The sequence below is a fragment of the Pseudoliparis swirei genome, chromosome 21, assembly GCF_029220125.1.
Source record: "Pseudoliparis swirei isolate HS2019 ecotype Mariana Trench chromosome 21, NWPU_hadal_v1, whole genome shotgun sequence".
In the NCBI taxonomy this organism is placed as follows: Eukaryota; Metazoa; Chordata; class Actinopteri; order Perciformes; family Liparidae; genus Pseudoliparis; species Pseudoliparis swirei.
The window spans coordinates 8,027,355-8,044,571 of record NC_079408.1 but is presented as its reverse complement, the minus strand read 5'-3'; the positions used below and the strand labels follow the sequence as shown (position 1 = coordinate 8,044,571).

The 17,217-nt window shown below is 43.6% G+C and overlaps 1 protein-coding gene across 1 annotated transcript in view; it reads right to left on the bottom strand.

Annotated features, from left to right (window-relative positions):
* The window catches only part of pcxb (pyruvate carboxylase b), a 243,198-nt gene that overhangs the window by 15,490 nt on the left and 210,491 nt on the right, over positions 1–17,217 (bottom strand). The window contains exons 20-22 of the mRNA XM_056442436.1: positions 12,958–13,115; positions 12,134–12,220; positions 4,133–4,312 (exon numbers count right to left, since the gene is read on the bottom strand). Coding sequence (XP_056298411.1) covers positions 4,133–4,312; positions 12,134–12,220; positions 12,958–13,115 — 425 coding nt within the window. The remainder of the gene's footprint in view (positions 1–4,132; positions 4,313–12,133; positions 12,221–12,957; positions 13,116–17,217) is intronic.

The window sequence follows — 17,217 nt, the reverse complement described above, 5'->3', positions numbered from 1 at the left end:
GAAACAACACACCGATATCTCAAGGGTCTCGCATGGAGCACTAAATAACATGTACATGTCTATGCTTATGTAGCCCTGATGATATATTTTCATAAGATAGATAATAAGAATAATAATAATGTGTATATATAATAATGTAGCCCTGTCTACAATAGGATTTGAGTTTTCTAATTTGTTTTGCTGATTTAAGTTTTCTAATTGATTTGCTGATCTGTTGTCATTGTTTTCTGGTGTGTGTGAGACCAACCGCCAATCCAGCCTCACTGTCAGGTAGAGGGGCGTGGCCTACGCGGAGGTATCCTTGTGAAGTAGGTGACAGCTACAGCTGTTGAGCAGCTGTGTGGAAGTAATGGTGAGACAACGAAGGGCTGACGAATAGTTACGCCTGTATGAATCTACACCAGGACATCCGGACGAGACGCATTTGGGGCATCTGTGATTCAGGAGACGCCAACTGATGAAGCTGAGCTGATTCCTGAGGCTGCTGCTCCAAGACCTGCTGTTTTTATCCCATCAGACAATCATCCAGTTCTTCACTTCCCTCTCCCAACACTCCGTGGTCATCGTGAGTACTCACAAACTTTGCACTGCCCCTTTTGTTTTATGCTTGTGTGGACAAGTGAAACGGCCACTACCGTTTCAGGCCTCTACGATCTCCAGCAACGACTCAGGCCTGCAACGGGGGTGTTGTTAGTGTGTGTGTGTGTGTGCTAGGGTGTGTGCGTAGGGTGTGTGCATGAGTGTATTTGTGATATTTATTATATTGGTTGTATTTGTTATATTATTGAGGTTCATTAGAACGGAGAGCGAATTATATACATGTTGTGGGTTTTCGTTGTATGGGGATTGGTATCTAATTTTGTTTTGTGAATAAATATTTAGCTGCGTGCATTATACAACAGTTGGCTGCACCGTCCCTCTTTTAAACATTACCCAGGACCCCGCCCATAGTATATTTGCCATAGCTACATGGGCCGGGAGTTACACTTACATGCAAGAATATTTACAGCAGTTAATTAATAAGCTAATTACTCAGGACTCTCATTTATAGTCACATACAGGCACAAACGATCCACCATGAGTAAGATGAACGGACTCAGTCAAGCAGCAGCACATGATGGTCAGTGGCTGTCATAAGGCAAACTACTACCACAAACACAGCTCTGTTTTGGGAAAATAATTCGATACATAAAGAAATGTTTTACATTCTTCCCTTTAAAACCAGATTTTCTTCAACCAACTCGCATGAGCTTGACACCAATTACTTTGATTTATAGTCTCAACTACTCTTAGATATTCAGTGGGTGAAAGTAAAATGTAACAGATTCATCTCAAGCCTGCAGCTTGCATGTAAACACAGGGGCACACAATAAGCAAGAATAAAAAGACTGTGAAATGAAAAGCAAAAATAATTTGGACCAAAGCCGAGTTCTGAATTTAACTGAATTAAAGTGATGGAGAGAACGCTGTGTGTGGAAAACAGCCTCCTGTTGTTTGGGCCTTAAATATCGAGGCCAGATTGCAGAAGAAACGAGCCTCACTCGGCATAAAGTATTCCAGTGCTGACTGAAAATAAAAGCATATCGTTTGAATAAATAGAGAAGTGATCCGCACGATTGTTGTTGGTTTAATAGGATCGCCTCCCAGGCCACCGTTTGGAGGAACAGAGATACTAAGAGAGAGGCAGCGGTCAAAACTGAACGCTAACTTTAATTTGCAAAGGCGGGACGTGGGATGCTAGATGACAAATATTTGATCAGATAATCAGCCGACTGTACGCCAGTTTACAGGGACAGGGAGAGCCGGATGATAAGAGGGGCAAACCAAGAGGAGAGAAGATGTGTCGGAGAGACCGTAACCAGAGAGACCGTAACCGGAGAGACCGCAACCGGAGAGACCGTAACCGAAGAGACCGTAACCGGAGAGATCGTAACCGGAGAGATCGTAACCGGAGAGATCGTAACTGGAGAGACTGTAACCGGAGAGATCGTAACTGGAGAGACTGTAACCGGAGAGACTGTAACCGGAGGGACCGTAACCGAAGAGACCGTAACCGGAGAGATCGTAACCGGAGAGACTGTAACCGGAGGGACCGCAACCGGAGAGATCGTAACCGGAGAGATCGTAACCGGAGAGACCGTAACCGGAGAGACCGTAACCGGAGAGATCGTAACCGGAGAGATCGTAACCGGAGAGATCGTAACCGGAGAGACCGTAACCGGAGAGACCGTAGCCGAAGAGACCGTAACCGGAGAGATCGTAACCGGAGAGACCGTAACCGGAGAGATCGTAACCGGAGAGACTGTAACCGGAGGGACCGCAACCGGAGAGATCGTAACCGGAGAGACCGCAACCGGAGAGACCGCAACCGGAGAGACCGTAACCGGAGAGATCGTAACCGGAGAGACCGTAACCGGAGAGACCGCAACCGGAGAGACCGCAACCGGAGAGACCGCAACCGGAGAGACCGTAACCGGAGAGACCGCAACCGGAGAGACCGTAACCGGAGAGATCGCAACCGGAGAGACCGTAACCGGAGAGACCGTAACCGGAGAGACCGTAACCGGAGAGACCGTAACCGGAGAGACCGCAACCGGAGAGATCGTAACCGGAGAGACCGCAACCGGAGAGACCGTAACCGGAGAGATCGTAACCGGAGAGATCTCAACCGGAGAGACCGCAACCGGAGAGACCGCAACCGGAGAGACCGCAACCGGAGAGACCGTAACCGGAGAGACCGCAACCGGAGAGACCGCAACCGGAGAGACCGCAACCGGAGAGACCGCAACCGGAGAGACCGTAACCGGAGAGACCGTAACCGTGGAAACCAAATGGAAGGACCTGTACAGACTCCGACAACAAAGTTATGAGAGGAGCAAAACGCTAAAGAGGAAGATGAACTTGACAGAGCAGGAGAAAATGACCATTAGCTAAATTGATTAAGTTGCGATACAATAATAGGGCATAATAATAGATACCTAATTATGTTAGATCTCTCCTTTAATAATATTTCAGGCTCTGCAAAAATATGAATGAACGCTCTGAGGCTGCATGAGTGCACACACACACACACACAGACGCACGTGTTACATTCTCAGCCACACATGGTGACATGAGTCTCCTGTGGAAAAGTGCAAACAGGGTCTCACAACAAATATTGCACATTTTCTGCCACCAGCCAGCTCACTAATAACACTTCATAAAGAATCTGTGGCTGAGACAAATGTTCTAGTTTTTCTGATCCATTTATAAAAGAAGAAAGCAACAACTTTTGGGCGGAAATGTAACGTATGCCAATATGCCAGCAGGTTTTAGGGGAGAATGTGACACGTGCATTTATTCGAGCGTGTGTGTTTGTGCGCCTCTCTTTTAGGAGACTTGCAGCTGCTGAACGTCTCTCCTTGAAGTCGTGAAGACAGGAGACGAGAGATGGAGACGGAGGTAAAGAGACAGAGGAGATGAGAGGACAGCGCTCTTCTTCCCCGTTTGCTGCTGCCAGTTGTAAACAAGCACAGGACACAATCTGAGTGTGTGCGCACTCACTTGCATACACATGTGCCTTTAAACCTCGTTCCGCTTGAGGGACATTTGGGGATTTCTTTTATATCAAAATGCATCATTTTGGCTGTGGTCATGCATATGACTTCAATACCAGCTCCTAGAAGTCCATAATAAACTGTGTCACTAAAATAGAGGCACTCAGACCCTTCAGGACCAACATGTGCCTGTTGAGACCCATCAAACCCCTTGGATCCCATGGCCAGGAGAGCACACATTCGATTATAGCAGATTTCAACGTATAGTTTTTACAATGTTCTTTCTGGTTTCCTGAACACAAGCAAATAGAAATGCATCAAAAATCAAAGCTGTTGCTAATTGTTGACATATCCAATACTGCGGGAAAGAAAACACACGCGTTACCTCTTTATAATCACAGCGTTATGTAACAAACAAAAGGTTGTAAATAAATGTCGTGCTTGTAATTTATTTTTGTAGATGCCCTATAGGCCTACTACCCGTAAACTAAAAAATTATGCTCATGAAACACAGGATGGAAATCATCAGAAATACCATGTGAGCAAATAAGCTAGAGGAAGAAAAGAATGGCATGTATGTGTGTAAGAGGACAAACCTTAGATCTGAAGGGCTCTGGGAATCCTCCATGTGGTATCCCGATGTATCCCTGCAGGAACTCCACCACAGACAGGGGGAAGGACAGCTCATCCGCCCGCTCCTCCACTTCCGCCCTGGTCAGGTTGTTCTGCACCATGAACTGAGCCAAGTCACCCACAATCTTTGAGGATGGAGTCACCTGAGAGAGAAGGAGGCAGAAGTGTGAGTCCCAAACGTGTTACTGTGTTAAATCCCTACTTCTGCTTAAGAGAAAGGAGGAGGATAGAGAAAACACGTGGCGACAGAGCCTCTGCTTTAACGGAGATTAAGTACTGACTGACCCAGAGGAGAAAAACAGGGGTGGTTGGGACAGCAGAATGAGAAATAAATGTCTTTAATCATTTGATTTGGCAGCCATGAACTTAACCACAAAGGCAAACACACAGCAAAAAAACTTTAAAAAATGCATAACACATTTAGTTAAGTCATATTCCCATTACTTTATTATTTATAATGGCATATCATTATGGTAATAGCGATCCCTATTAGCATGAGTGATAAGTGGAGTCTATTTGTTGGACTGCAACCAGGACACTGATGCTAATATTAAATTGCGCACATTACTCCTCTATCGTAATGAATGGAGGCACAGACTTCAGGCTTCCTGTTCAACTCCATTTGGGATTCAGATTATTGTAAAAAGAGAGGGGTCAAGTCATATTGATAAATACACATATATAAAAAACAACAACAATGTGAAAACCACCTTTCGGTAACTTTCTGTCTCTCACAGACATTTCTGCACTTAATTCCGAAATTAAACATTGAGATGAAAGTGTGACTAAAGGGAGGAGAAACTCGGTCTTATCTCGGGACCCAAACTCTTCAAATATAAGTCCCACGGTCCGTTTAGGAGCCTAGTTAGAAGTGTAAATGTCAGCACTGACAGCTGAAGCACTGGAGAAAGCAAAGAGGGGGCCCACACTCACGACGAGAGGCCTATTGATGTGGCAAAATGGAGATCAAATGTACATTCGCCGAAGAATTTCCCAACACAGAACTATTTCTAAGAGATATGTTGTCAAATTGAAGTACACACACACACACACTCATGCAAAAACACTGCTCTGGGATTACCACACCCCCCCATAACAATAAAATCAATTACATTTTCCATGAAATGGCTCAACACAACTGTTGTATTGGAATCTTCCAGTATGTAGCTGGACACAGTCGTCTGAATGCCACAATAAAGAATGTATAAAACATTCAGAAATGTCTGTATAGACAAGTACGGGAGACAACGGTGTTCCCTTGGAGAGCCGTGGACCTGGTTATAGACGTAACACTGGTGGCTGCGCCTGAACGAAGCCCTCTAGGACGCAGGGCTTTACAGAGGATGCGACCTCCAACTCTCGGAAGCCTTTCAGTCGACATCGTGCTCATTGAAGTCAGATTTCATTACTTCCCCTTTTATTGTGATAATGCCAGAGGAAAATAACTCATGATTGAACACATATCACACAAGAAAACTTGAACTCGCATCGGTAATATCTTATAGATTTGTTGTGAAAGTATAAATGACAAATCCATCTACTGCTTCAGCACCACGGATGTATTGAGACACGGTTAGGCTTCAAGCCTCTGCTGCTCGGGGATCAGGCGATGGCAGGTTTATACGGGGGATACATTTTGGCTATTTAACTTACTGGAGGGATGGAAGCCCCCCCCCCCCTCCTCAAATCGCCCACGGACCTTGGCATGAGCCTTGCTTGGGAGAAGGGGCCTGAGGTGTGAATCAGAGCACAACACACGCTGCCATAGTAACTGCATTCATCTGACATTCAAAGAGGAGTCAACACTGAATTGTTTAAGCTGCAGATTGTTTTTTTCCACATTTCTCAATGTCAGAATCATCAGGTTGCACGAGCCGAAAAAAGGTTCTTTCAGTATGAAGATTGGATTTGCCTCGCCTTCCATTTAAAAATAAAAAATCTGATATTTGCACTGATGACTGAACAAAGAGGATTTGAGAACCATTCAAAGAGCCTTTTAAAGACAGCCCAGGGTGGCTGTTAAAGTCCACAAACAACCAGATTTCAAAGGAGCCTTGAGAGCAAATGAGCATTTTATGTTTGAGATGCTTCTTGCTGATTGAAATAAGTGTGCACTTCCCTTCGGCGTATCCCTCCCACAGCACCTACAGCTCCGTTTGATTGGCTCTGTCGAAAGAGGCGATAATGATCCATTGCTTTAACAGAAAGACTGTTTACAGAAAAGCTTAAGGGATTTCAATGGGCTGTTGGATCCCTGGAGAGGCCATTAACTTGGTATAGAGGTGGAACAAAAGCTCACCGTTGAGTTACTCACAAATCTATCTTAAACACAAGAAAGCAGCATGACTGTGCGATCCGCGTCTACCTTCAGAGCCTCCTCCCAACCTCCATCGTCTCCTCCGCCTCCACAGTACAGAGTTAAGGATTTCTCCTTCACAAACCATCTTTCTTACTCCATCCCTCTCCAGCTTCTCATACTACTAACAGCCGAGATGCCGAGTCCCCATGAATCACCTCCATCTTGTGACCATCTCTTATCCTCGGTCCCTCTGCCAAATATTTACTTTTTCCTTGATCCACAGTCACATCAAGAGCGTTCCTCTCATGATCAATCTCAGTTGAGGAAACACCCCACCACCAACTTCCTCTGCTTGGCTCGCACACAAGAAAAGGAAATCTCATCTCCCACAATGTGTGAGCTGTACATGATGAGTGAGCTTTTCTATATTCTGAGACGAGGAGTGAGGTAAATCACATCCTGGTTGTGCGGGGTTAGAAAATCTATTTCCCCTGTTTCTGTGTGCAGCTGAGCTCAGACTCGACCCTGCTGATCCCTCTCAGTCGAACTTCATGATCGTGTCATTATGTCTTATATACACAGAACACACTGTTAACCATGCAAATACACTCAAGTCAAATGTGTGACGGAGATGCTTTTTCTCTCTACAGAAGCAATGCTTGTTCTTTTTGATGCAGCACAAAAAAAGAAGCTTCAATTGGTGTGTTTTCATCAGCTGGATTAAGTGAGCTGCTTCTTGAACAGAACCACATCTGTCTGATCTTTAGCCGTCGCAGTGAAGAGAACTAATTGGCTGTAGGTTGGTGTCAAAATAAAGGTCTTTGGCAACCTAGTTTCTCCTGGCTTGCGGTCAGCCTGCTCTCACCGAATGGCACATGAGTAACTTCACTGTGTAAGTCATTTTGCGTGCAATAAGAATGACATTCTTGCTTTTCCTGTGTCATTTGTAGTGATTGTATTGTAAACACAGCTGCGTGAACATGCCACGCTCTGAGGAATGTCGGATAAAGTGTGAGCGAGACCGCTTGTGCAGGAGGGCGGGGAGTTTGTTGTTGTTGTGACGTGTTTTCTTGTTTCGATGTTACCGCATGTATTTTACTTAGTTGAGGGACTTATTTAAAGCCCAACCATTTAGTTTTTCTTAAACCTTACCAAGTCAGACCACACCTTGACATCTTGAAATGCTGATGGCACGAGAGGAAGAGTCGAGGAAATCCCTCCAAAGTGAGACGGGTTCATCCTCTGTGGAACATTCATTTATGTACCAAAGTTTGTGTAAATCCATAGTTTACGAGATAATTGGCTGAATGAGAGAAACTGTTGATTTCCTGGTGTGAGGAGATTAAAAAGCCAGAGGATCCTCACCGTCATTAGGGCTCGTGTTCAAGGCACCCTGCACATCCTGACCAAAGGTCATGGCAATCCGCCAAGTTATTGTTGAAATAATTCCATCTGCACTGACTTGATACCACACGGGAAGTTTTGACTACAACAACTGCTCGATAACTTGTAACATAAATACAAATCATCTCTCATAATATTTACTGGAAATATATTTTTCAACCTTTTGAAATATCCAAGGCTACTTTGGATTTTTGGAATAAGAGTGTCAATATCTGTTCCTCAAATAAATCAACGGACGCATTATCTTTGAAGGAGGCTAAAATACTGAGTAAATTATTAAACATGATCATTTAAACTCAGCTTTACTCATGCGATATGACATCATTCTAATACCTTTTTATATTCAGAGATGTTGCTTGCTCCCCTCAGCATGCAGCAGCACTCTGATGTTTCCGTGTCTCCCTCTCACCACCACTTAAACTCAGCTGTAACTGGATGTGGTTCCTCACACAGGCTCACATTATCACACAAACATGACACACAAGACCTGTTCCACCGTCGTCCAGCTCCCCACTTTGACCGGCTCTCTCTATTCTTACTACCTCCATGTTCCTTAGCTCTCTCTCGCAATGCTCTTATTTTGCCTTCTGTCCATCTGCCTCACTTTCACTAATGTACAGCTTTAGCTAAGTGGTCCTGCAAGACTCCACACTCCTGCATCTGGTAGAGTGTAGTGTGAGTGTGAGTGTGTGTGTGTGTGTGAAAGCATGCCAGTGTTTTCAGTGTGTGCTCGTATGTGACATCTGTCTGTATACTTTACTAGAATTTTTTTTTAATGCAACTCTATCCAAACCTGAACTCTCAGCATGGGCGAAGGAATATATCATCTGGACCAGTGTGCGTGTGCGAATGCAATAAACACACATGAACACACTCTATAATGCTAGACAGCAAAGCCAGGAGCAGAGTGAATAATGGTACCTGTCAGGAGAGGAGGAGACAAGAGAGAGGAGTGATAACAAGAGGATCAGAGAGGGGGAGGAAGAGTGTAGAAACGATAGAAGAGAAGGGATACATGAAGGAAGCCTAATCCAAATGAGGCATGGATGGTGGGAGGGAGCGATTTAGGAGGAGGTGAAACAAAATGCAAGTGGAGAGGAGAGAGCAGGCAGAGGAAGCAGACTGGGTGATTAGGAGAAAGACAGGAGAAGTAAGAGATCGTGAGGAAGACATGAATAGACGGATGAACCGAGAGGAGGAGTGAAAGAGGCGAACAGACAAGAGGAATGGACATCTGCAGCGCCACAGGCGATACAAGGAGGTGCACCACCTCCAAGTACCGCTGTGTCTTAGGACCGTGGAGGTGAGTGAATACGTGTCTGTAATTGCAAAAGGAAAGTGACGGAGTAAGTTAGTTAATGTAGAAAGACAGACTAGACACACAAATAGAACTCGTCCTTCTTATATTGAAGTGCATTTTGCGACGGGTGTAACCCGGCGAGAGAGAAACACAGAAAAAAGGAGCACTAAATGCAGAGGAAGAGAAGAGGCACTGGAGAGACAGCTGTATGCACGTCAAGTTTCTCTAACTAAATAGACTCCAACTTAAGATTAGACTGGTTTATTTATTGTGTCTAAGTAAATAGAGATGAATCCAATTCGTCAATTGGTAGAACATTTAACATTTTGATTTCCAGCTCCTCAAATGTTAATATCTTCTTGTTTTCTCAGTCTTAGATGAAGGTGGATTGAATATCTTTGGATTTTAAGCTGCCGGTGAGACAAAACAAGACAAATAGTGCTCCATTTTGGGAAAAAAGGCTTCAACACTCATATCTATCTGTGCAACATGAATCTGCAGCCAGAAGCCGGTTAGCTTAGCTTAGCATAAAGACTGACTGTAGCGGGAAGCAGCGAGCTGATAGCTGGCTTGGCTCTGTCTAAGGAAAACAAAACCCCCCGACCAGCACTTCTAAAATTACTAATTTACACTTTATATGGAGTTAAATTCATTAAAAAGATGTCTTCTCCGGTTGCCTACAAATCCCATAGCAAAGGCTACACTTCAGACACATGAGCGAGTGGTATCTTCTCATCTTACTCAAAGCACGGGAGCGAATACGCTCATATTCCAAAATGTCGAACTATTCCTTTCAAGATATCATCATAAGGCTTGTGATGGATATTTTTTATATATTTTGCTGACATTTTATAGACCTAACGATGATAGGAAGAAAAAAAATCTGTAGACTACCAGACAATAAAAATATTATTTGCTTGCAGCACAAAAAAAGAAAAGAAAATATTTATATTCAACTGGTCATCACTAGAAGGAGAGATAGCCATCAGGAACATCACAGAGGCAGCAGGGAAAGCCCCCAAATGGATGTGGATCAGGAGAGGAGGTCAAACATGGCTGGGTGAGGGTGTCTGATGTTGAAAGACCCGAAACACTCAGTGACCTTCTGTCACATGGCTGATGAAGGAGAGACACGTTCCATCAAAACAATGTTCTGTGTGTATTTTCTCGTTGTTATAGTGCTTCAGCAAATAAGCCATCGAGCAAAAAGAGTCACTTCAGAATTAGAAGAGATGAATCATTACGATTATCACCAGGAAAGGAGTTCGTCAGATTTGAAGTCACACTGGTCGGGTGGTGTTACAACAGCGTGTTCTGAGCAAGAGCACCACGACGTGACCAGGAGGACGATGAAGGGGAAGAAAGGACTGGCAGGTGTGCTGATTAGCCGAAGGGGGCAGAATACACGACGCGGTGTCCCTCACCACTCGAATGTATAGCAGTTGTTCTCTTCTAATTTATTAAAAAGGTCCTTTACCCGAGAGACTTTTCATTAAATTTAGCATTCCACTCATCCTGTGAACCGCACTACATTTCCCCTCCACTAATCCATTTAAAATAGAGATCTGGGCTGGGAGAGAATACAGAACCAGCCTAATAATACATTGGCATGTTGCAGATTAAAATATCTTACATTTTAACAATGATTCTTGATACTATATTATCATAAAATAGCTCTAAAATATGATTTAAGATAATAAAGGCACATCTTTTCTCTGCTATCTACACACAGCCCTGTCTATCTGAACTTTATTCACGGTAGCAAGCTGTGTGGCTAACATCCACAGTCACTCATCAAACCGTCTTTCCGAGCATCAAAGCAGAGGAAAACTCAAGAGGCGATGGGTTGTTTTGTAGCCCTTTTTTTGTGCATGGATTCTGGCTTTGCACTGGCTGCTCAGCAATACAATGTCCTTCACCCACAGTGCTAAGCTTCAAAGATACAGCCTTTGCAGGGCTGTGGGTGCGTGGGAGAGCATGGTCAACGCACACTCCTTGGCTGCTCTGCTTAGCGCCTGTGCAGCGAGTGGGGAGTCTACTTGATATCTTTATCTGACTAGCTCACCCCCTCTTCCTTATCGACAAGCCAACTGTGTGTCAAGCTAAAAAAAAGATACAACAGAGAGCAGAGCAGGACCCGTAGGCCCATTAAGCCAGCATTGGCTTGTGCAGCGAAGCCCGCCGAGAGTGTTAATTGAATTGATGGAGTTCAGGGACAGGAATTGATGGGGAAAACCGAGAGGGCCGAAGAAAATCAGGAAAAATCGAGAAAGAGACACAGAAAGAGAGAGAAGGAGGAGGTCGAGTAATAGACAATCCCAATCCAGAGAGAGCAAAATAAGAGAAATGGCTGGGGAACAGATGTGTGCAAAGTAACAATGGAATGAGAAACAGAAAGGTGGAGAAAGAAAAGCGACAGAGCGGCTTGATAAAGAAAGAGAATGCAAACCAGATAACCAAATAATTACAGAGTGAGTGTGAACACGGTGAAAGAGGGATGAATCTATTCATGAACTGTGATGGTAAATAATAATAAGGGAAAAAAACATAGGAATTAATGAATGAAAGCTTATGAAAAACCAATGGAGGTGAATTTGGGCTGAGAATTAAATTGTTGCCCGCAAAATTGGCAACAGAGCTCTCTCTCCACGACGAGGATCAAAGTGCCCTTCAGAAAATAAATCCAGAACTAGTCCACTGGAGTGTCACTGGCAATACCAAGAATACTGTCTGAAACCATCCTGCTAAACAAAAGTAAAGTTGAAACTCCATGCTAAATAACAGAGAAAAATAGCCTCGTGGAAAATATGTACAATTTGCCAGCTTACCGTACAAATATCTAATTAAGGGAAACAACTATGACACGATGGGAAGATAAGAAATCCCCCACTATCGGACGCAAGCAGCCAATCGGCAGACTGGGATGCACGTCTGAAGAAGAAGAAGAAGAACACGTCTCACCTTAATGAGATCCCCGAGTATTTTGTTGGCCTCGACGTAGGCCTTCTTCACCTCCTTGAACTTGTTTCCGAGTCCCATGCTGTGAGCCTGCAATGAACCACAGCGAAAGAAATAACAGAATACATTTGTATTAAAAAATTATGTTTGTATCTATGACTCCATTTTGAGTCATTGAGTGTGAAGCTGGGATTTAAGGTTAGAAATATGGCTAAAAAAGGCCAGATGGGCCAGAATAAACTGTCATTTAGTACATAGTGCATTTGTTCGACACTCGTTGCTATGAACGGGGAAAAACTGGGCTACAGGGTGATCTCTCACGTGCTTTCTTCCAGTGGGTGAACAGCGCTGTGAATTCACTTTCAATCACCTGAGACACATTTCAGAGTGTGACAGAGACACTGTAGACTCTATTTGTACTTGATGTGCGATACAGCATTAACAAACACCAAAATAAGTTGTTCAAGCAACATTTTTTCGAGTTTCTGAAACTGTGCCTCTAAATAGCACTCGCTTGGTTAGTCACATTTCTGCAGTGGCTTTGAACACACACATTTACACAAGATAATAATAACATGTTTGAAACATGCTCTTGTCAGAAGTTATGGGAAAATAAGTATTTTTCTGCAGGATATTACTTGGGATAGAGGGTGCGTAGACATTTTAACGTAATGTTGCATTGAGCTCATCTGCTGTTTACATCCTTTCATCCCGAAAGAGCTCAACTGTGGCGAAGAGCTTTGTGAAATGCATTTTGGTTTATTCAGTTTCAAAATCAATCACTCACACAAAATACAATCGAAAATGCCCAGAATAGGCCAGTGTACCTGGAAGTGAAGGTTGGTGTACTGTCCTCCGGGTATCTCGTTCTCGTAGACGTCGGCGTTGCCAGATTTCATGGTGGCAGTGCAGTCGAATGGAGCGTACAGGCCTCTGGCTACCTCCCAGTACTCACTGTAGTCGAATACCTTCTCCAGAGCGATGCCTGGAGCAAAGAGGATCAATATGACATCAAATCAATGGCCAGCGTGCACATTTTATTTTAATGAGAATTGTCAGCACTGATTTACTGAGCTTTTTAACCGCCAGAAGACAACAATTTAAAAACTAATACATTATAGTAATATTTGTGTGTTTTCACAAGAGAAATGTTAAGCATGGGATATGGGGAGATAGATTATAAAAGAAGGGTTAGGGTGATCTGGCAAGAGGTGAACTGTTGTAGAGCCTCTATTATTATGTGAAGAGAATTCAATGATACGCGGTATTGGCCCCGGTATGTGGGGATAGAAATGACAGCTTTAAACTCAAAGTCTGTAATTCTCTGATAATGTGCGTCCGCTTCTATTGAGAGGAGGGAATTTATGCGATATAATAAAAAAAGGTTCGCGGAATTGTTTTGGCAGCGTATGTGGCAACCTGCCATGTATCTGAATTAGTGGTCTCAAAACTTGTGCCAGCTAGTGAATTATGACAGCAGGTTTATGCCGTTGATTTTGATGTATGGAAATACAAACATGATGTGAAACTTGTCAGAGTCTCGACATTGTGCCGAGTCCTTCCCTTTTTTTAAATAACATACAGTACTTTGTCCTTAGCATCTGGTTGTTATGCTATAACGGGCTCGGCAAGAGAAACCAACATGTCAGCAGAAACATTCATAATCTAACAGACAACAATTGCATTAAGTGAGTAAAAATGTGGGATTTAAAATAAAATGCGTTACAAGCTGAAAAAAAGTCTTGAACAAGCCTGAAGTGTAAATCTGACTTATTAGCCTGTAAGTGCATTTACATCTTGCCTTTGTCCCTCATTAAATCCCTGTGATATTTTGTGATCCTGAAAAAAAAAAATCACACAAACAACCCCATCTGTTTACTCATATATTTACGACATCCTGCTGCAGTTTGAATGCCATGGCAGAAATGGCATTACACTCAGTTTTTGGCTAATGATGACAACACAATCAGCCGCGTTAATGCGACCAACTTAGCTCCTTACATCCACAACAACAGCCTGACAGGATTTATAGGATTCAAAGAAAGTACGTATGCGCCAAAAAAGTGTGTGTCTGCTTCCACTGTGATCTTGGGGGGGGAAATGGAGCTACTGTGATATTAATGTGAAATTAATGTGCAGGTTGTTGCTCCTCAAATTCAGCTGCCTGCCAAGCAAGTCAGTAATTAGGTCTATTTCCTTCTCTGTTTGAGAACCAATTTCATAGTTTTCATTTATGTGTCCGTTGTGAAAATGATATCGTCAATTAACAAAAGGCAAGTGACGGCATCAACGCGACCGCACCCGCCGTGGATTAAAATGTCTGCGGCGCTGACGTTACAGCAAAACAATTATTTGCCAGCTGCTGTAAAATGAGTAAGTGGCAGCAGGGAATGTCTCAGCTGACAGCTGTCAGTCACATGACCCGGCACACAGCGATGGGGCCATCAGGAAAACGCCTCGCAGTCGAGCGAGGGGGGGAAGGTGTCGTCGTGTTTGACGTGGATTTTACCCAATTTGCAGATACACAGAAATACAATTGTTAAATGTGCACATTCTTCTGGGGTCCTTCATACTAAGCTAGTCTAACTGGCTCCAGCTTCATTGTGTAGGACGGATATGAGATATTGATCTGCTCATTTAACCTCGACAACACTCGTCCTTCAATGCACTTTTTCAAATGTTAAACAGGAACATTTTCTCCAGAACGCTTATAAAATAATAAATTAAAAACACAACAATCACACAGGCTACGGCTGACAGGATCACAGATGGACAGTAAATGGAGGAAGTGGACCCTATGGCAGTTGACACAGAATTGACATGACAGCAGGTTTTTCTGTTCTTTTCCCCCTTTTTTAAAAAATATTTTATTTTTAATTCTGGTTGTCGATGACTTGTTGTATTTGTGTTCTTATTGTTGAATAAAAAGAAAATTGTAAAAATAAAAAAACACAACAATCTTCATCAGTGGTGGAAAGTTACTCAAGTACTCTACAGGTTTGAGATACTTCTACTTCAGTCAAGTATATATCTATTTCATGCTACCATCGACTAAATTTCAAAGAAAAACGTTTTACTTCATTTCCTTTGTGTGGCAGAAGTTTTGACATAGAAAACAACTGATAATCCTATAAAATACAACACATTGCTAAAGATGAAACCCTTCTGGCCCTCTAACAGAACCTCCATGTCTAGTCATATTCCAGATATCTACAAGCAGCTTCACCAAAGAGACATTTCACCACCACATATCTGTGCGACGTATTGCTCCACAGCGCACAGCAATAGTTACCGTGACTGCATTTAGACTGAGATATTACTAATTTGAAATTATATTAAATTATAATGCCATATATCCGTCAGCTGATATAATTACTTTCAGTGCATGCTGCTGTAACACAGGTACAATGTTGAATGCGGGACTTTTTGTTGCACCGAGTATTCTTATATTGTGTAGTGACACTTTTACCGCTGTGAAGGAGTACACGGGGAATAAAATAAGCACCTGCCAACGAGAGGGTCCATGTTGGCTGTGGCAGGTAAAGCTTTCAGCTCGCCGGCATACATGTCAGATGTATAGAAATACTTATTTTCCTTATAAAAAAAATAATTTTCTTAAAGTAATTCCTAAATGAAAATGATTCAGGTATTAAGCTAACATGATATTCCATATTTTGTACTGCCAGCGACCGCTGACTCATTCTTTACCATTGTGAAGCGTTCTACATAGATTTCAGAAGTGGCGGTGCATAAACTGAGTGGGCGCAGCGCTGTTCAGTGAGCTGCCACCGAGGCAGGTGAGGGAACAACTTGATTTCAGATCCCGCTTGTAAATGTATTCTGGAGTGCGGCTAGAAACCCGGGGCTTTCGGTGCGGAGGCAGCTGGCCTGGAGAATCTTCCACAAGCAGAAAAGGCAAAAAGCAGAACGAGAAGTTGAATCGATGCACTTCAATGATCAGGAAGGTACTTTGGCGAAGAGCGTCTTTCCCAACTAACAGGAGAGCTCAACGTCATTAAGCGAGCGCACCGATATGTGTTTTGTCTACATCATTTTCTGCTTTTTTGACACCTTAACTTTCCCTTTGGGATCAAAAGGTTTATTTCACAGTGTATTCTATAAATATAGAGAACAGCTGCAAAACGCTGTGGGTTTTGACGTTTGCTAAATCACGCTGGAGGTAAATACAGCATTGTTTTTTTCTGGACTGCCGGTTCCGCAGACAAAAACATCAATCACTACACCACTATACCATGTGTACACACACACACACACACAGGTACACAAGCACACACACACACACACACACACACACACACAGTTAATAATACTATGAGAGCAAGAAGAACCGATGAAGACAGATGAGCGATGAGAGAATTCAGGGAGAAAAAAAAGACGGTAAAATTGAACGCTGACAGATGAAGAAAGGGAGAGATGAGGGCGGTGAACAAAGAAGCTTAATGCGTCGGCTCACCTGCCGTCTGGGGTCAGTGCTTGACGGCTTTGTACAGCAATATCAATGCATGCAGCCTTCTGTGTGTCTGATGACCGCTGCATCTTCAGACCGCCACACTGATGTGGCGGTCTGAAGATCTGAAAAAGTCCACATCTTTTAAATCCCTGTGTGTCGTCATTCAAGAGAACGTATGCTTTCAGAATAGGTAGGCTTTTTACATGCAAGATTGTGTGCACACACCGTGTCCGTCTGACTGAATGAATACAATGACAGCTGAAAGACAAACGACTTAACGGGAGAAGCGCCGTTTCCCCGGGACAAAGACGCGGAGGGAGTGGAAGGGAAAGGCGCAAAGAGTGAGGGAGTTTGCGGGAGTGAAACCGGCATGTAAAGGGCTGTTAATTGCTTCGCCAACGAGTGAGAGGGAGGGAAGAGGAGGAGGGTGGGGAGGCGACGCGAGCGAAGCGGGGGGGTGACGGGGAAAAAAGGCACTGATTACTGCTTTGAAACAAAGATGGGAGAAAGAGGGGAGGGAGCGAGAGGAAAGCAGTAAACAGACGGAGGTCAGGAAGGGTTGGAAGTATGCAAGTGCTCCGCCTGATTGCAAAAGTAGTGCGATGGGCAGATGGAG